Source organism: Esox lucius, chromosome 16 (assembly GCF_011004845.1).
Source record: "Esox lucius isolate fEsoLuc1 chromosome 16, fEsoLuc1.pri, whole genome shotgun sequence".
NCBI lineage: Eukaryota > Metazoa > Chordata > Actinopteri > Esociformes > Esocidae > Esox > Esox lucius.
In genome coordinates this window covers 16104457-16126084 of record NC_047584.1, presented here as the reverse complement: position 1 = coordinate 16126084, position 21628 = coordinate 16104457, and the positions used below count along the sequence as shown (strand labels likewise).

Genomic DNA, 21628 nt, shown 5'->3' with positions numbered 1-21628 from the left:
AAGGACTGGCCGGAGAGTGTATCAGGATTTATCTGGAGGTAGCCATGCATCCTGCCTTGTGTGTCTGGATCGAGCCATGCAGCACGGCTGCAGACAGTGAAGGCAATGTCTCTCTTCACAGACATGGCAGAGACCGGAGGTAGGCGCTGGCTGTTGACAGGTGTCTCAAAGGGGGTAATGCTAGCAGAAACATCTCAGGATCTATTAACAGGTGATTCCCCAGGAATGTGGCTTTCACATGTGTCTGAATGCACTAGTGTCTAAAGTCAATCTACATCTCCACATTTAGCCGTGAGGCCAACCATTTCGTCTCACAGTTAAATTTTTCAATGCCATTTTCGGGGCCCTCGCCGTCTCTGAATTGAGGGATTACTTCCACATGAAAGCAACTTAAAAAATGGGAGAGCTATATCATAACATGAAATATTTAAATGGTAGAACTTCACATCACTGAGGGGACCTCATCAACAACTCACCAAAGTGAATGGACAACACTTGTCATTGCGCTGGATCCGAACCAAAACAACAGGCAAAAAAAAACAACCTCCACACACGAAATTCCATATTGTCTATCCAAACCCATTGTGTATCTGTAATCATAATTCCATTATGCTCAGAGAACACAGAATTCTGTGTGTTGAGAGACCCCTAATCCGGACCCCCCCACCCCACCCTGTGTGTGTCTAGTGGGTGAAGAGCTCTGGCGCTGATTCACCAGAGCCCTCAGGGTAACTGGTAGAAAAAGGGGCCGAGAATACTGCGCCTAGATACCGACACCAATATGCAGTCAGTGGATAAACTGAGTCACTCACAACCAGATAGAACCGGCTTCATAACACTGATGACATTTGCCACAATGTGATATTGATTAGAGTAGGAGTTGCATGGTCTCAGGACAGCAGAAGACCTGGGTGGTACTGGGTTGTGTTTTTCCTAATGCCAAAACACCCCCAGCTCATAGAATCGAACATTATCTGTCTTGTGTTTGTTTTTCTATAAGCAAGTATATTCCCTATGCGTTTAACATGAAAACACAGCCTCAAATATGCTCAGAGAAGGCGCGATATCATTGAAATGTACCTGGCAACCACTGTGGAGAGACAATTCTGTTCTGAGATGGTTAGAAATTCAAATCAATGGCAATTTAGAATATTGGCTTATTGGATCCAAGCAGAACCAGGCCCTGCTATACCCTGGGTTCACATCCTTTTTTAATTCAGTAGCCGGTAGTAAAAATAAATGTTTACAGTTTTTTTGTATTTTTAAATACACATCCCAAAACATTTACTTATATTTCAGGATTATCATTTTTATTTGTGTTTTGTAGTAACAAGGCACTTTCTTTCAAATACTGTTCTTAAATACCTGGGTTAAATGAATGAGTACATTTGAGTGCTTTATGTATTAGTACTGAGGTTATCCAATAGACGCTCTTATCCAGAGCGACTTTAAGTACTGGGTGAATACATTTTGTATCGCCCACCGGCAGGAGCCGAACCCGCACCCTGACGTTACATGCTCCATGCTTTCCCAACTGATCAAATATAGTATTTTCAAATACATTCTAAAAAGCAACTACTTATCTTGTAAAATGTAATGTTTGAAATGTTTTGGAAATGTCTGTGAAAGTAATGTAGGTATTTGAGTATTTGATCCCAGGACTAAACATCCAGTTAACTAATATGTCCACTGGCACTGAACACTTTGTAAAGCTTTAAGATGAAATAATGTTTAACAGACAGACACCAAAGAGTATTTTAATGCCTAGCCTTGAAACCATGACAAACAATGGTCAGCATTAGTGGTGCAGAGGTTTTTTATTGGGGGAAGAAATTGTGAAAATTTTGTAGCTCACCTTTTGAGAAAAAAAGTGTTTATCTTTAGAGAGTTATGTAAAGTAGAATAGAGAACACTTGTCATTAGGGCTTTGTTAACACCAGGGAAAGTAATTGATTTATATGAAATAGCATTTGAACCCAGAGGGCCAGGAGCGTGTATTTGAGCCCCACCCCCCCAAAAAGAATTATATATATATATATATATATGTATATATAATGTTATCAAGGAAAACAAAAGCACCCCCAGAAATAAACAAAGAAGAAAATTGGATTTTGCAAGCTGTGTGACTTGCTGGAGCAATCAATGATGGGTTCTTGTAATTCCAAAAGTCACTGTGTGTTCACTTTGTTATTTCGAACTGCATTTGGCAGTAAAACATATGTGATTTTTTTCCCAAATAGATTTCTTTCTCCCAGCACAATCTTAAGAAAACCTGTCGATGCTGTGGAGTCTGTCACTGTGAGAGAAAGTGACACTCACGCTAGATGTATTGTGTTAAACGCACTTTTATTGTTTGGGTGCCAAATAAAAGTGTCACCATTCATTTAGGGAGGGAGAAAGAGTAAATGGTCACATAAAAAAATATAAAATGAACAATGAAAATGGCAACCCAGGGAAGGTCTGGCTCCCCGTGGCAACAACGATGCACAGTTGAGACAGTGTCCAGACCCAGACGTGTATGTGTTTGGTTTGCACGTTTCCACAGCCTATAATGATCTCAAACGATAAAGTCCTTTTTTTTTTTTTTTGACTAGCCATGCATACAGTTGACAATTCCACGTGTTGAGTTAGTGTCTTCATAGGAGCTGGCCCTTTCCATAGAAAATATTTACACTACCGTTAATTTTAATTGTTATTCATCGTCATCATCATTACTATTATTACTATGAATTTGAGTACTCTGAATACATGAAGAGTGGGATGTTGATAAAATGTTGCACCCCACTTTGTTGTGATACCCACTCAAAAGCAAAGAAAATTGAAAGGATGATGAGTGAGGGCACCTTCATTCTAAATGCCACCCATTCCTGAAAAGAAGAGAGTTCCTAGAGAGTCGGTAAAGATATTCAAATACTGAATGACGAAATCCTCCAAGACCCATCCAAATGAAATGGTTACCGTGTTACACAATCTGTTGTCAGGACCATCTGAAAGCAAAACAAATCACATGATGTGACAGACACCTCTGCATCGCTTATTCAAACATCTCCAACAGGAGAACATAGGAGCTAGAAGGCAACACTGTTGCGTCGACATTTCAAGAATGACACTGACTTTTCCTCCATTTGCTTCCCCGTCCTCGAAACAAATAACACAGGAGACAAAAATGGGAAAAGAAAACGGAGGCGCTTAAAAGGCGCCTTTTTGGTTCTGCCCTAGCGAGGAGTTCCAAACAACATCCATTTGGATGTAGTTAGGCCCTCTCTTTTCTTGCACAGAAAAACCAACTACGCAAATCAATTACTCATCAATGTTTCAAGCAAGTGGAATGGAGGGATTACTAGTCCCCCCCTTAAGTCTATGCAGCCGCTATATTTTTTTCTCTGCTCTGTCATGATGAGTTAAAATGGAGAACGAAAGCTCCAGATTTATGTGCTTGGAGAAAAACTGGGGCATACCAACATAACCAAAACAATGTAATAGAAACATATTACCGAAGTCTATCGCAGAACATAAAGACTACAAAACATGTTCAGTAATTCCGCACAATGAATCGATAAATCTTTTTCTCCGCCAGAGAAGACGGTATAACATAAGGCGAGTGCACGTTTCTTTAGTCCAGTTTGTCAATGTTTCTTGGAGCAAACCCCTTGCATTCTTCATTCCGTTCTATTAATTATTAACATATCATTATTATTAATTACGTCATGACTGATTTTATGCACCAAATATTTAAAATCCACCACAGTTCTACCACAAGTTTTTTAATAGTCCATGTTGTGAGTATTGTATTCTTCTCTGCGTATCTTCCTCTAGGCAGACCTCTGTCCGTCTGGCCCCTCCCAAGCCCCTGGGACTATTGTATATTGCAGGAAGAGCAGCATGGGTCATCTTTGTCTGGCTGGGCGGCGTAGTCCATCTGCCGAACGATCTCGGCGAACAGTTCATCCACCATGGTTTTGCTCTTGGCCGAGGTCTCCATGAAGGGACAGCCCCACTCCTCAGCCAGAGCCTGACCCTCACTGGCAGACACTTCCCTCTCACTCTCCAGGTCCACCTTGTTCCCCACCAGAATTACCGGGACCTTCTCGTACCTGCAGACACCACATGAACACACAACAGATGGAGAAGATGATCAGGAACAATTGTGTGACAAGGGAGATCAGAATGACACCTGAGGGGTTATGATGTTTAGCTGACACTTAGGGCTGCTTTGTAGGTCTACTTTAGTATTGGCCAACTCCCAGGAAGTTTCTTAGCACTTGTGTTCTTACTGTACCTGACGTCTCCTCTATACTCTCCTAAATGTACAGTAAATAGGCGTAAATGCACTCTAGATTGAAAACGTCTCTGTCACATTAAGATGTTGTCAATAAATCCTGTAATCCATAAATAATGACATTAAATATGTTCCTGACATACATAATCTAAAAGGCCTGCCTAATTTAGTTCAGAGAGGTGGTGTGCCAAGGAGGAAATCTATACTGCCCACATACTATATTTCTATTACTATCAGTGACAACTCAAGTACTCAACCACCCAGCAGTCAACAGGAAGTTGGCATCATCCGGTGAGCTTTGCACTCTTTGACATACTGGTTGAGTGCTGCCACTAAGAAACTGGGTTATGTCGGTCTGACACAATAAATCACATTCTTAATAAAGAGACCTTAGGACTTAACGTTGTATAATCCTTGTATAATACTAACACTGTGAAGGAGGAGTAACGCAAACATTTACCCAACAAGATTCAAAATGTCAGCATCTTATTGATCAAGCCCAAGAATCGGTTTTATTGACCACATTTCAGAAAACTCAGACACATGCCAGAAAGAGCTGCTGATAATGGCACGGAGCATCGAATGAATCACAGCTCTATTTTGACCAAATCACAGAGAACAAAGGCCTCACTTTTATTTCTTACCAGCAAGTAGGAGCTCTCTCACAAATGCTAATATTAACCAGAACACACCCGCTATGAACCCTACTCTGAACGTCTGTCTTCTCATGTTATTGAACACAAACAGATCACAGGAGAACCATGCTCCCAGACACCTTTCAGCATCATCAGACTTTTCAAAGGTTACCTTCCCTGTATAAAATATTAATGCCGTTAAATTATTTAACGCTATTTGACAGAAGAAAAAAAAATCACTTGATTGCTATGGTAACAGGTACACTCGCTAATATATAGAATTGGGATGGAGGTAGCTGCGGAGAATCAGTGACTAACACTTTCTAAAGGAGAGAAACCTGAGCTTCTTACCAGGGCCATGCTCCATAGGTTCTATCGCTAAATAAGCTTAAACTGGCAAAGAATAAGTTGGTGACTTTGATCTACTCCTGAATATATTATCCTGAAGGAACTCTAATCTCTGCCATCCCCATTCTGTTGGCAAGTCAAGAACTACAGGGATTAAACGACAGACTTGGGGGCTTTGTCGGCTACTGCATGTGACTGAAACAACGCAGAGGCCAAAGTGCCCACCAGTCACCACACAGCTTATTAGAATACAGCTGGAAAACAGCAGCCTTTTGAACCCAAAACCTTCCGTACATCTATTGTTCAAGCAGATGGAAACATCTGAGGATTGAGAAATCTCATTTTATAGCATTCCTAGCTCCAGCAAGTCACTGAACACCCCCAATTGTTGCCTGGCTACCTGAACTCCCTGTCGGCCCAAATGTTTCGGCCACACCCACAGATGTTATCTTCTCTGCAACTATTCTGGTTCTGAGAACCTCTATCTGGGTGATCATATATTTACATAAATAGTACTGAGCAAGTATTTTCAAACTATAGCCACTTAGTAAGTGTTTATTTGTAAATAAAAAAAAGATATGATCACACACAGACAGGTGACAAATTCAATGAAAAACCAACATAAAGTGTCTCAGTAAGGTGTTGGGTCACCAGAAATTCTTCAATGTGCTTTGGCATATATTCTATGGACCTCTGGCACTTTACTAGAGGGATGGAGCACCATCCAAAAGATATTCCCTAATTTAGTATTTTGAAGATGGTGCAGAGTGCTGTCAAACACGTCGGCTCTAAAATCTCCCCTAATTGTTGAATCCGGCTGAGATGTGATGACTGCCCCTCATGCCGTGTGGATGGGGGCGTCGTCATCCAGGAAGAGACCACTCCCATCAGGATAGAAATATTTCACCATAGGATAAAGGTGGTCACTCAGAATAACTCCGTAATGTTTTGCATTGACCCTTCCCTCTAAAGGGATAAGTGGACGCAAACCATGCCAAGAAAATGCCCACCCACCAAGCCTCCGGGGTCAAGCATTCAGGCCTGTACCGTTGTCTTTGTGTACGCCACACAAGCACTCGCCCACTTGTCAGGAACATGGTGAAGGCTGACTCATCTGACCATATCACCTTTTTTCCACATAGCTGTAGACCAGTTCCTATGAACTCTCAAATGTGCATATGTCTGTGTAATGAGGGGCCTATGCACTGCAACCCTACTATAATATAGCCGTCTGTGAAGTTCTCAACGGGCTGTTCTGGCTGATCACGTCCTGCAACAACATTCTCAGTCACCTGGAAATGAGTTTGTCTTCTGTTTTTCCTTACCTAACACAATAATGCGCAAGCACCACGCTCACCAAATGTGCGCTTTTACCCACTGTTTTCGGCCCTATTTACTGATGCATGTCCGATAAATGTCCGATAACGTAATTTAAGTGACTGTTCCTATTGAAACACTAGGCTATGGACTGGTCTTTGTGACTGAAGCTCCTGCCATCTGTGCCCCATTAATGAACTGTCTTTCAGTGTCATTTAGGTCCTTTCCTCTTGGCATCTTGATCCAAGATGAAGGTCACCTAGGCCTGCTAAGCATTTTTGTACAGGTCACAGAGCATGATAGGATGTTCATTTCTTAATTGTATCACGCAATACACTTGTATGGAAACATCTACATTTGTTATGTTCCTCCACTAATTTATTTAGGATTTTCTTTTAATTTGTCACCTGTCTACAAAAATGATATACATATATACATATTTTGACACTTTCAGGTGCTTTTGCACAGTACTGTATTATCACAACATTCTGTATTCATGAAATGTATAACTGGTGCCCTGTTTATAACATACATGTAAAATATTACCTTTTTCAGACTCCCACTCCCACTGGTCATCTAAACATGCATTTGTCCCAAAATGTTCATGAACTTTTTTTTTTTTTAACCGGCACAGCCAAAAGAGGACTGGCCACCCCTTAAGAGGACGGGGACCTCTCTAGGTTTTTTTTCCCCTAGGTTCCAGTGTTTTAAAAAAAACATTTCAGATTTTGGTTTTAACATATTTAATTTGACATGTATTTTCTTAAATTCCTTGCATATATAATCATATATTCAAGGCTTTATGTTAACAATACATAAACATACAGAATACAGTGGATTTTAAAAGTCTACACACCCCTGTTAAAATGCCAGGTTTTGTGATAAAAAAGAATGAGACGAAGATAAACCATGTCAGATATTTTTCCAATTTTAATGTGACCTATAATGTGAACAATTCAATTGAAAAACAAACTGAAATCTTTGAGAGGGAAAAATGAAAAATAAAAACATTACAATAACCTGGTTGCATAAGTGTGCACACCCTCTTATAACCGGGATGTGGCTGTGTTCAGAATTAACCAATCATATTCAAATTCATGTTAAATAGAAGTCATTACACACCTGGCATCATTTAAAGTGACTCTGATTAATCACAAATTAAGTTCAGCTGTTCCAGTAGGATTTTCCAGTTTTCTTAGTTGCATCTCAGAGCAAAAGCTATGGTACACAGAGAGCTTCCAAAGCATCAGACGGATCTCATTGTTGAAATATATCAGTAAGGAGAAGGGTACAAAAGAATTTCCAAAGCATTAGATATACCATGGAACACATGGAATATACATGTCATCATCAACAGAGACATTGCCAAGAACTGTACGTCCCTCCAAAATGTATGAAAAGACGAGAAGAAAACTGGTCAGGGAGGCTTCCAAGAGGCCTACAGCAACATTAAAGAAACTGCTGGAATTTCTGGCAAGTACTGGCTGTGTGCCCCATGTTACAACAATCTCCCGTATTCTTCATATGAATGGGCTATGGGGAGGGTGGCAAGACAGAAGCCTTTTCTTACAAAGAAAAACATCCAAGCCCGGCTGAAGTTTGCGAAAAAACAAACATCAAGTCTCCCAAAAACACATGGGAAAATTTGTTATGGTCTGATGAAACCAAGGTTGAACTTTTTGGCCATAATTCCAAAAGGCATGTTTGACGCAAAAACAACACTGCACATCACCCAAAGAACACCATACCCACAGTGAAGCATGGTGGTGGCAGCATTATGTTTTGGGGCTGTTTTTCTTCAGCTGGAACCGGGGCCTTAGTCAGGGTGGAGTGAATTATGAACAGTTCCAAATACCAGGCAATTTTGGCACAAAACCTTCAGGTTAGAAAGCTGAAGATGAAGTTCAACTTTCAGCACGACAATGACCCAAAGCACACATCCAAATCCACAAAAGCATGGCTTCACCAGAAGAAGATTAACATTTTGGGATGGCCCAGCCAGAGCCCAGACCTGAATCCAATTAAACATCTGTGGGGTGATCTGAAGAGGGCTTTGCACAGGACATGTCCTCGCAATTTGACAGATTTGGAGCTCTTTGCCAAGAAGAGTGGGCAAATATTTCCACGTCAAGACGTGGCATGCTAATAGACTCCTACCCAAAAAGACTGAGTGCTGTAATAAAATCAAAAGGTGCTTAACAAAGTATTAGTTTAAGGGTGTGCACACTTATGCAACCAGGTAATCGTGAGTTTTTAATTTAAAATATTTCCCCCTCAAAGATTTCAGTTAGTTTTTCAATTGAATTGTTCACGTTATAGGTCACATTAAAGGTGGAAAAAGTTCTGACATGAGTTATCTTTGTCTCATTCTTTTACATCACAAGAAACTGCCATTTTAACAGGGGCGTGTAGACATTTCATATCCACTGTATATAAATATTATGGTGTCAAGAGGAGTGTTCCTTTGTCTCGGTTGTATTCCAGGATGCTATGGGGCTGTTCATTTTGCTATTGTTGGACTGGGAATTGTTTTCTAGTCTTCTTGAAGATTTGCAAGACTGCATGACACTATCTGCATGACACTATAAACACCTTAATCTTGCATTTTGGTCTTGGTGTCTTCTTTGAATCGTGTGGCTGGTGTAATGTTGTTATACAACGTTCACTGTAAGTATTCATGGATACTGTTACGTATACTCAACCACTTCCAGTTAATCCATGATGGCGTAGTGTGTTACTAATGGTTTTCTTTGAGACTGTGGTCCCAGCTCTCTTCAGGTCATTAACCAGGTCCTGCCGTGTAGTTCTGGGCTGATCCCTCACCTTCCTCATGATCATTGATGCCCCACGAGGTGAGATCTTGAATGGAGCCCCAGACCGAGGGAGATTGATCGTCATCTTGAACTTCTTTCATTTTCTAATAATTGCGCCAACAGTTGTTGCCTTCTCACCAAGCTGCTTGCCTATTGTCCTGTAGCCCATCCCAGCCTTGTGCACGTCTACAATTTTATCCCTGATGTCCTTACACAGCACTCTGGTCTTGGCCATTGTGGAGAGGCTGGAATCTGTTTGATTGAGTCTGTGGACAGGTGTCTTTTATACAGGTAACGAGTTCTAACAGGTGCAGTTAATACAAGTAATGAGTGGAGAACAGGAGGGCTTCTTAAAGAAAAACAGGTCTGTGAGAGCCGGAATTCTTACTGGTTGGTAGGTGATCAAATACTTGTCATGCAATAAAATGCAAATCAATGATTTAAAAATCATACAATGTAATTTTCTGGATTTATATTTTAGATTCCGTCTCTCACAGTTGAAGTGTACCTATGATAACAATTACAGACCTCTACATGCTTTGTAAGTAGGAAAACCTGCAAAATCGGCAGTGTATCAAATACTTGTTCTCCCCACTATATATGATTAATACATATATTGAATGTATTTGAATATATTTATAAAAAATATCAGCACATTTAATAAATATGTTTTTGAAATATATGTCAATGTATTATCCTTCCATAAGGGAAGCTTTCATAGAAATAATGGATCCATTCTGACTGAAAAGTAGTGAATGACCCCACCCACCACTGCCAGATTGTTCCCTGTAAAACCACATGACAGGCATGACACCATCCCTCCAGGACCCTGAATAGCTTCTACCCCCAAGCCATGAGACTGGTAAACAAGGCTGCTATCTGCATTTCCCCGCATCTCGTTAGCCTTGACTACGCGTAAACACGCTAGCCTACCAACCAATCACCTCCCACCATATGTTACCACATGTGCACCCAAGCACCAATCACCTCCCACCACATGTTACCACGCGTGCGCTGTGCACCCAATCACCAATTGCTGTGTTGTTACGTTGCTGAGCCATCTCACTACCAACTGACTCAGGGCGTTACAAGGCACTTCTTGCTTCATTAAAAATGGTTTGTTATGATAAAAAGGAAGGCAATCAGCCGCTAGTATGAAGCGGCTGACTCAGGCTAGACTAGATGTAAGTGCTCGTTTGCACGAGAAAACATCAGAAATGCCACTCCCTTTGAAACCACATCTCGCAGTATATTGATGTACTAAATTCAAAAGATTACAAATTCTTCAGACTCCAGTAGAATGACACCCCTTAAGGTCAACTTGGAATGGTGGGAATTTCAGACTCATGCGCTATGGGCAATAGCCTGGAGATGAGATCTGGTTCAGCCAGGGTCAGAACCTACCAGTACAGCAGCCTTTACAATATACATTTTTTACTTTGATACTCTAACTGGTCTGAGATGATCCAGTCTGATTACCTTGTTTTCAAAGAAACCCATAATGTTGAAGTCGCCATAACAAAAAACGTTAGGGATGGCAGTCTCGCACTGAGGTACGTAGAAAACGGTAAAGAATCAAACTGGACATCGTTTCACGGTCAGGCAACCCGAAAGCATAGCTATTTTATCTATTTATCCTTGTGGCAACCGTAAAAATATGCAGCCCACCTCTAGACTCCCTGTCCATGTTTATCCCTGTCAGGAGGGGCACTAATCATAGTGGTAGGTGGGAATTGGTGGGTGGGGCCAGGACCTGCCCCTGCGGTGGATGGCCTGTTTAGAGAACCAACCTACAGACCCATCCGGGGGCGAGGGCTTCCATCCTGGACCAGGCTGGGCTGGCGGGGCGGGTGGTACCAGCCCCCACTCACATGGATGCCTGTGGCCATCGTCACAGGAGGTCACATGCTACCTCGCCACCTCCCAGTGAAGCCTGGTGCACAAAACCCACTAATTCATGGGAAGACATGCCCTGAGGAGGCCTGCAGCACAGCAAATATGCAGAAAAGAGGGACGGGTGTATGTTTTATGCAAGTGTGCGTGTGGTAAACTAGTGGGCATTTCTGAGTTAAATTAGCAATATTTTGTTAAGGGATTGAGCATGGTTTTAAGCCAGTGAGTTCGGATGGAAAATGCTGTTTTCTGATCCTCTGATGAGCTTATAACACAGCCCGTCTATTGTCTTCGGTCAAAGCTGCCTGCGTCTTAGTCCTCGGAAATGAAAATGACTTCAGTATCACTGTGACTCACTGAAAAAGCCACACAGAAACCGCCCAGAAGAACACTGGATGATTGTGATGGATGATGAGCTGAGGAGAAGGAGCAGCGATGGGACAGCCGGAGACATATAATAACACATCCATCCACCCATTCCTGCATCAACACAACGACACAGTTATTCTAGCTTGCCGGTTTCACGGCAGAACTCCATTGCGCAGGGGCAGTGCCGTCAACGCAATGAAGAGACCTGTCATAGGGGCGCCAAAAGGAGAAGGGCTATAAATAGGCGTAATAACAGTGGGGAAACCTGCAATCCCAGGAGGTGTGTGAGGACAACTGCCACAGCTACCGGAGCCTCACAAGGACTTATGATGGAGGCTGCTGGGCACAGGGGACACCCTGGGGCTGGGCCAGTCAGTGGTTGATGAATGCGGGTTGGCAGAGAAGGTCCAGGGTAGCTCATTCCAACTTTCCTATTTTGGGTCGAGCCCGTTAGTTCGACGTTCACGACTCGGGCGTCTGGGGCGGTTCTAGTCAACACACCTACACGGCCCGGCATGCCAACACTCCATACCCACTATCTGCCTGACTGCACGTACTGTAGATGAAGCACTCTTGCTGCAAAGCACCCGGCGCAGCTCTCCCAGACACCTCTATTTATAATGCATGATGCACCAACTGATCTAGGCCTGGGCCTGTAGCTGTTGGTTGGAGCAGGATGGGAACTGGCTGGTGATCTCCAGGCCCGGCCACTGGGATTATCAGGCCCTAGCCGAGGGGCAGTCGGCTGGGCCTACATGCGGAACTGGCCAGCTGTGTCAGTTGTCCGGTGTTCCGAAGACCCTCCTGCACCTCACACTTGCTTTGTGCGTTTGGCTCAGGCGAGTCCACAAAGTAGCGGCAGCATACTGTGGTGTTGGTCCGACCGTAGCTGAGTCAGGCTGGAATGAGCTGAGTCAGGGGTTCAAATGAGCTCCACCGCCCTCAGTCCTGGGGAGAGGGGATTCATTAAGGCTGAGCCCTTTTAAATACATCACCAGCCGCAGAGGAGAGGGCTTGTCCCAGAAAGGCTGTGTAGCTCTATTGGCGGGATGGGCCTAAAGGATTCCTCTGCTGTTTGGGAGGAGGAATCATGAATGATAAAAGCAGACAACGGCTGAAATATTACTTGGGGCTCTTTGAAAGCAATCTCCTTGGATTGATCTGAGTGTAGCAAGAGGACTTCCGCTCCTTTCAGTTCCCTGTAAAGCTCTAGTACCACTTTCAGAATATGACAAGACGAGTTTCTCATGAAAATGGGAGAGGTTTCAGTTAAAAAAGTGAGATAGCAATGCTCAAAACACACTAGGGTCATTGCTAAATAAGAGATAATTGATGGCACATTTACACACAGTCTGCAGACCTTATTTCTATCAATGATTTGGTACTTTCTTGAAAAGTCTGAAACACAACCAAATTAAGCCCCATCAAACATTCAATCATGCTCTGGTGAATGAGCTTTTACCTATTTTAGATTACCTGCAATATCACAGGCTAGGAAATTAACAAAAATAAATTATCTCAATTAATCAAAAGCACAAAATCTGAAATGAACACTGACCGTGTTTAATTTCCCCCATGCCAGCTGAAGAGCAGACAGGAGGAGTACACTGGCTAAGATTAGAATGGTCTAATTTATGGGTTTTATAAATAGAAACAGAGGCTCAGAGTGACACAGTCAGTTTCACCTTCTGTCCTCTGATCTCTGGATCTACATGAAGACAACAGTGGCACACGAGAATGGAGAATATGGAGAATGCATGAATGTCATAATGAAATTGTCTTCAGCTTGTGTCACCATAATTAAGCTCTTCTTAGTTTGCCATGGAATGGATGACCTAGACATCCACATGAAACTAGCGTATACCACATACTGATGTGGCCAAAGGTTTTGGCACCATTGCACTTTTAAATCAGACCAACGACCTTCGACAGAGGCCCAACTTTCTGACACTGGGTTCGAGGCTGCGCTCCAAAAGCCTTGGTATTCTCCCGATTTTATGATGCCATGTCCAAGGCACCCAGTGCCAGAGGCAGCAAAGCAACACCACAACATCACTGAACCACCTCCATGTTGACTGTGGGGATGGTATTTTTTTCTTTGAAGGCTTAATTTCATTTTTTGGAAACAGAGACGGTGTGTTTCACCAAAACACACAAATTGGTTTCATCTGTTCACCAGATATTTCTCAGAAGGATAGTAGCATGTTCAGCTGTGTTGGAAAATTGAAGTCAATTTGCCAATGCAGTCCAGCCTTTCTTACATCTCTATCAGCAGTGGGTCTCCAACAATACAACTCCCTTTCACCGTTAGTAAAGGATGGTGAATCTATCATAACTTGTAACTGAAGGTCATCAAGGGGCTTTCTCCACCATTCACACAACCCTTAGCTGCGATCTTCAATCAAGTCTTCTCTTGCAGACTTGGGAGGTTTGCTGCAGTGCAGTGCTTGTTGATAACATTTAATACAATGGAAACAGGAGCATCACAGTCTTTGGAGATGGACTTGGGAGATTGAGCTTGTCAATGTTTGGCTATAATATTGTCTGAACAGTTCTCAGACAGTTCTCAGTTTTTCTTTCTTTTCTCCATGTTCATTGCGTTACACACAGTGACACAAAACAACAAAATGCATACTTTTCTCTATTCAAACTACTTGAGTGATTTTCATTTTGTAGGCACCTGCAACTCACCCCAATTCCAAATTAACTACTCCTAGAAGGTGACATTGATATTGTAGGATATCTTTGGGAAATAAGATTTATTAAATTACTCAGATTTTTTGTTTTGTTTAACCGTAAACCACAGAAACACATATGTTGAGATTTTTTAATTTCAACAGTTTTTTAGTAGAAATGGACTCAGTGAAAATTTACAAAGTAACTGCACGCTGTCAGCAGCCATAATGGATATAAAATGTTTCTTTGGTAACACACTAGCCTATCACTTTTCAAGAAGAGCAAAAACCAGACATCTGTGCTTGAGGGTGCTTGTTTTTCTCTGCTGCTCTTTTAATTGCATGTTATTTTCTCTCCCCATCAGTCCCCCACAACAATAACAGCTTAAGCATCCTCGTCAATCATGACTGTCTCACTTAACAACAGTGCAATCACCTACTGTATTACTACCACTACAACAGTCTCTACCTGGCCGACAACGCAGGCCGACAGTCATTGTTACCTTGTGACTGGAATCTCAGAGTAGCTCTGCTTTGTAATTTTGAACTCAGGCTTAGAAAACAGACTAATAGTTCCCTGGTTCAGTACTTGTGAATGCACTGCTGGATTTCATTGGGCTGAAACAAATTACACATTTAAAGTGCTTGTGCTGTCAGCAGGTTATTGAAATGTACATGGCAACTACAACATAAATTATTTCATTTTAGAGTTAACGCTCAATCAAATACAATGCACCTGCATTTAATCACAGGAGCGATATTATGGCACGTTAGTCTAGGACTGACCCGAAGGCTTTGACAACAACAAGAAGATACAAACCAAGGTCATTCACCTGAATGCTGGTCTATGAGAAATCAGAACACCACTGGAAAACGACTGTCTATATACACATTAGTATCAAAATCCTGCACTCAGGAAACACATTTAATATCGACTTCATTGGAATCTTTTTGCTCTAGATTGCCGTTTAGAAGTCCTGCGTTCCAAAGTAACGATGCTGTGACAGCAACTGATGTTGACGTCATTCTCCCCTACGACCAGAACACAGGGCTGGGCCCACCAGCTGACGATCCAGAGAAGTCCAGTCACGCCACAAGGTGAACAGTCGTTGTTTTCTGCCTCCCTTACCGTCTTCTTCGTGAGACAGGACGCGGTTTGCAGCCAAACGTACTGGCCCCACCGGCGCCGCCCGTCAGCGGACTTCTCCCGCGCATCGCTAACTGTTGCTGAAGTGAGGACCGGTGGGCCGCCCAGCGGGGGTTGGGAGCGGATCAACCGCCACCCCGTGGCCCCTGTGGATGGCGCCCTGTGCCACTGACGAACGGCCGACGCTGATGCACACTGACAGGGTTCAGGAAGGGTGCGAAACACACCAGCGCCTCTGACCTGGACGGGTGGCGGACGACGGGGATGGCTCCTGTGTGAGACAGTCACTGGGACCGGGGGAGGCTATGTGAACGACAGTGACAGCTGCATAATCCACAGGACTGCGTGGGGGGGGGGGGGGGGGGGGGGGGGGGGTCAGTGGGCAAGGTGCCTCCTTGGCAATGCGGTCCAGAAGAGGAGTCAGAGCTACTGGCTTGGATGTGCGCTGAAGACCTACAGAACGCCACTTTCCATCCTCAAACAGTGCACGTAACCTCTGAATATCTGGTTTTATTATTGCTCGGATGTTAAAACTCTTCAGTATGACATTTGACCGGCTGAGGCTTTATGCTGAACTACAGAGTGAGGAAGGAAAAAGATTTTCTTCCATTACAATACAATGGCAAGCTACACAAAGATTATTTGATTTTGGCAAGGGTTCTTTGGGAACTGTGCTGGTTCGTTCCAATTGTGTTCTGCAGTAAAAAGAAAAACTCTTTGAGTGATCATTCATATGTAGTGGAAGAGACTCATCCTTATAGAGGGAGATAGCTCAAGAGAGATTCACTTGTCAATGAATACATTGACACAAGTGGTATTTCATATTATGTATATATATTATATGGGTTCTGCTAAGGTTACAAGCCAAATAATAATTTTACTTGCAATCAGCACATGACTCCAATCAAGGTTATGTCGTTTGCTGGGTTTACTTGGATCTGAATGCAGCAGTATTCTGCTTAGTTTATTTAGACTAAGCTGATAAACACTGACCAAGTGAAGTGTAGCTAGTTTGGGTCCATTAACAATAAGTCAACAAAATCAATGGATATTATCAGTTTTTTTGTAAAATAACTGCATAATCTCATTAATCACAATCTGCCATGAGAAGAGTCCTAGATACCCAGCACAGAGAATCCCCAATTCTGCCCTTAACTGCAAAGCTAAACATACTGTAAACAAATGGTCCAGCTCCAGAGAACATGGTTCCCACGCTCTCCTTCTCAAACAAATAATGACAAAGGTCACCACAATCTCAGAGACAGGATAAACCATATCCCATCAACCCTAAAACCATTAGGCTGACTGACTAAGTACAAACAGCCATAGAGACACTTAACTGTTATAATTACTTTGTAATAAGACTACAATTTCCCCATTAACAACTTGTGTAGGTTTTGTTGCTTAGTGTAAGGTTTTGTAACTCAGTAATATTTTTTTCTCCCTCCCAGATATGTGAATATAGCAACATCAAAAGTGAGAGTTCAAGTAACCACTGATACACACCTTGCCAAGCCACAGTGCTTCTTATTACACTGCTTGCTCAACCTGAAAGTATTTACCGGAACATACAGGTTGAAGGAGAACACATTCCCCTAACAAAAAAAGTGATGGAGCTCACAGGTGCTTGAACTACCACAAGGAGTCGCTAGAATATGACTAAACAAGACAGCCCTGCCTGAATTCCAACTTTCCTCCTTGTGCAGGGCTGAGCCAATTAGCACAGCCCTCTCCTGGACCCCTGGCCACTGTTGGTATGCAGTGGCAAGGATTTTACAGCTGGGATGAAATGCCGTAGCTGTACTGTGAAACAAATAGTTAGAGCACTACATCTCTTTGGGGCCCTGCTACATTTGTTATTATAATTTGTAGTCATACACACTGCATTTGCTAAGAGTTAATCCTGATTTACTGTACATGTGGCTTCAAAGTATACCTAGTGGAATACGTAACCTGGATGACCTGGGGATGTGACAACAGACTTTAAAAGAGAGGAGACAGTCCCTTGCTGTGTCTGACTCCACAAACCACAGCTGGCCCACAGCTGGTGCATCCCCCCCCCCCAGATTCCCTCACATACCTATCCCTGTACTTTGCTCTTTATAGGGGAAACACATGCTGACCTCATTCTATCACCTGGAGTCATGGATTTATGCGATTTATGTGAATGGTTTTCAAGGCAATCCAAATTCCGAGCCACCGCGGATTTATTGAAACGCAAGTCAACGCCAAGACATTCAGGATGTAAAACTCATGAATTGGTAATTGCAGGGAGCCATGATAGTAAATATTGAAGAGAAGGCCATTTCAGTGACAGATCATTATTGCTGAGGAATCTGATCACTTGAGACCATGTCGGTCATATGCAAAGACTGAGAGCGCTGTAACATACCAATGGAGGTGGACAGCTGAAAAGCTGAAGAGTTATTTAGTAGCTTTGTGTTGTCAATTTATTTCTCCATTGAGGGGTTTCTGAGAATGCACTGAGCCTTGTGTCTGTCGCTCATCAAACTCCCTCCGTTCACTTTGGCGGAAACACTGACACCTACACTGAATGATACTCCCACACTGTCACAGCTCAGTGCAGGCTGAATTCCTACATAACATCAACTCCAGAAGAGATGAAAAACCAACAAGTGTGGCGCAGGTTTGACCATACCCTAGAATGTATATGGTGGAGGGCATTTGTATGGATTTTAACCAGGTCACCAGGTCTTAAGAGTGAATGAGTCATTCATGTTGTGACTTTGTAAGTCTGCCACAAATTAGGCCACTGCACAATCGGCCTATATAAATGACTTTGCTTAGCTCGGGGATAACTGTGTCATTGTTTTTTCCCCATGATTTTAAACGTTTTGACCATGGCAAGATGGCCTGATGTCTGGACGAGCCCTTATCACACCCAGCGTCATTCCCATTCATTCTCTTTTGTTCTTTCCAAACAAACTAATTAAAAACATCACCTCTCTTCAGAAACCAGATTCTTTGTCCCTGCAGGGCCACTAGAACTGTGAATCCTGGGTATTGCAGCTGTCTGTTTCACCAGGGTTGCAACATCCAGGCTCATCCAGACACAAGGGCTACTAGAGGACAACCCACCTAACACAACACCTGCAACTGATGGGGCCAGCCAACCTGACCCTACTGGATGTCAACTAATGGCCTCAGATTGACCAATAGCACAGCCTAATGAGGTACAGTAGAGGCTAACTGATGGGAAGTAGCAGCTTGGTCTTGAACTAAAATGGCAGTAGAGCTATAGGCGAAAACAGCAGATGACCAACCATATGCCTCCAACATGCAAAATAAGACACAGGCATGCTGTAAAGACAACAATTAATATAGAATGAATACTGTTGAAGAACCTGGTTGCCTTCAGAGAGACTAGTGTTAGATGATATTACTGGACCACATTAAACTATTTTGCAGTAGGCCTATGCTGGGTCAGTTGTGTTGTCACAGGCCAGAGTAAGCAGGCCTGTGTGTTGTCTATCATTACAAGCCATATCCTGCATCACAAAATGAGTGTCCTTTTAGCGTATACTCCGCACAGCGGTGGCTCTTCGTGACGTGTTTTACCATCAGAGATGTTTGTGTGTGGGTTTCAATTGACTATGTAGTCTATAGGAGGTGACTGATGTAGCCCAGTGGAAAATGCAAGCAGGCATTATAATCAATGATGTTATCATAGGCATGTTTACAATGGGACGTTGCATAATTCTAACATAGGCCTACTGTAGGAAACAGGGAACCGAAATCCCTTACCGTTTCACTCTGATGATCTGGTCCCTCATTGGTTTTATGTCTTGGAAGCTCTGCTGGTTGACAAGGCTGTACACCAGTATGAAACCTTGGCCATTTTTTATGTAAAGGTCCCGCATGGATGCGAATTGTTCGGTGCCGGCAGTGTCAAGAATCTCCAGAACAGAGGGCGAGGAATCCACCTCGATTTCTTTGCGGTAAAAATCCTCTATGGTCGGGTCGTACTTCTCAATAAACGTCCCAGTGACAAACTGAACAGTGAGGGCGGATTTCCCGACCCCACCGCTGCCAAGGACCACCACTTTGTACTCGCGCATTGCTCCCTTGTTAGTTGATGATTTCAAGAGAACGTCGAAAGGTATCACTCCCCGCGAGACATAGAATAGAATATCCCCACGCAAATGGCATTTATTCGTGTTCCATTTTGTACTGATATCAAAAATACAGCCTGGCTTACCACCGCCCAGCAAAGGCAAATAAAAAGCAGAGCACAAAGACTCGCTGCCCGAAGATGGATTTCATTGTAGAAATTCCCCCAGGCACACCAGACATTGACTATGTGCATCCAAACAATTGCAATTTAAAAATGTGAATCAAAACGCTTGACAAAGTTCAACGTGTGGTTTTTCATCTGCTTAGCTCACCATTCTATGCATCATAAAAAACAAAACTTGCCCCAGCCATAGCCTTCTGTACGAGAAAAAAGAAGACGGTCTCTGATGACGGACTCCGCATGAAGACTGGCGTGTTTTATATGAACAAATATTGATAAAGAAATTTTAAGAGTTAATAATACAAGTTTCATGCCTTTGTTTCTTTTTCACCATCTCTTTCATTTCTCCCCGTTCTTATGCCCTCACCAATACAATCCTGGCCGCCATACTCTCGGGTGGAGACCCACCGCCGCCGCGTAACCAACCAGACCCCTCTCGGCTTCCGTACCAACGAAAAGAAGACGGGTCCTCCTGCTAGACAGATGTGCAAAGAGACCAATGGCTTCCTCTATCTGCCGTAAACCTCGCTCATCACCATCTGAATGCCACACAGAAACAGCCAGTAAAATTCACGGGATGGATTTCCGTTCATGTGTTAAATTTTCCGTCATTCGGTCACCAAAGTGACACCCTTGTAGCGGCTATCCAATCACAACAGTAGCTTAAGGATGTGTATCCAAGAGGAGAAAAGTGCGCCCGGATGCTGTTGCTATGGTAACGCTGCAAGCTGTGTAGCAGCGTTGTACTGAAGAGATCTTCTATTCTGTGCGCAGCATTCATGCATCAGAAATAATCGGTTTCTCAAACAAACATCTGCACAACGTGAAAGTGTAGAGTTCTAGAGAAATACTTTCTTGGACTAGACGGTTAGACTTATTATGGATGTGGATGCATGTGGAAGAGTCATTGTCTATATCCAAGTTACCAGATGCAATCAGCATAGATACAGTATTCAGTAAAATGACAATTTAGCATAGCCTATTCATTTTTAAATTAATGTTATCTGTCATACAAAACAGATATATGACAGGAACTAACATGTTCATTGCATTTGTTAGATTTTTGGGGGGTCTTTTAAATTCCGTCCATAGCTTATACTGTATTAAGGCACAAAATAAATGGGCTTTTTATTTCCTATGTGAATCGCCAAAACAGATGTATCACAAGCTTGTCATTTATTTAAACTTTTATTTGTTTTTAACATTAGATTTTACACAATTTTGGATTTACCAAAACAAAACTACTGTATATAACATAAAATAGCACAAAAGTATGCACAAATAAAACATTTAAAATTGCCACATGAACAGATTCAAAATGAATAAGGGTTTTCACCTTTCCCCTCTATATGAATATGAAGAGTACGGCATTACTGATGGAACCATATGTGGCACTGGCACAGCAGTTTAAACACAACTCTGCAGTAACTGTAGCAGACCCATTTAGAATGGCAGCTGCCAGTTTTCTTAACATAAAGATTTCTCAGTAAAGTGTTTGACTGCACTCCTTACAATCTACCATTTTGGCCTCAAAATAAAAATGTATGTAGTGAGAATTGTAACAACATATTTCACTAATTGCAATAGAATAATTACAATCCTTAAATTCAATAAGTCCTAACACATAACAAATTAAGAACAATACATCAAAGGTAAGGCAAAGTTCACTAAAAAGCTTGTCTGCTCAGTTTACTAATTTCAGATAGTGCTTAGGAATCATGTTACCATTGGGTCAGTAAAAGTGAACACATTCTGACTGTCCAACTCTTTTGATTGGGTGGTCTAAAATCTCAACTGACTTTCAGGTGCAGGTGTATAAAGCGATAGTACATTTAAAAAAAAAAAGTTTAAACTCTAACACTGAAAGAAACATCCATTTCATAGAGCCTTTTTTTTC

At 42.5% G+C, this 21628-nt stretch overlaps 1 protein-coding gene across 1 annotated transcript; it reads right to left on the bottom strand.

Annotated features, from left to right (window-relative positions):
• Positions 1–1798: 1798 nt before the first annotated feature.
• On the bottom strand, positions 1799–20306 carry LOC105024753 (ras-related protein Rap-2a). The gene is made up of 2 exons (XM_010894899.4): positions 19242–20306; positions 1799–4094 (listed from the first exon to the last, which is right to left on the bottom strand). Exons 1-2 carry the CDS (start codon positions 19553–19555, stop codon positions 3857–3859), a joined length of 552 nt encoding a protein of 183 aa, XP_010893201.1. The 5' UTR covers positions 19556–20306; the 3' UTR covers positions 1799–3856.
• Positions 20307–21628: the final 1322 nt, after the last annotated feature.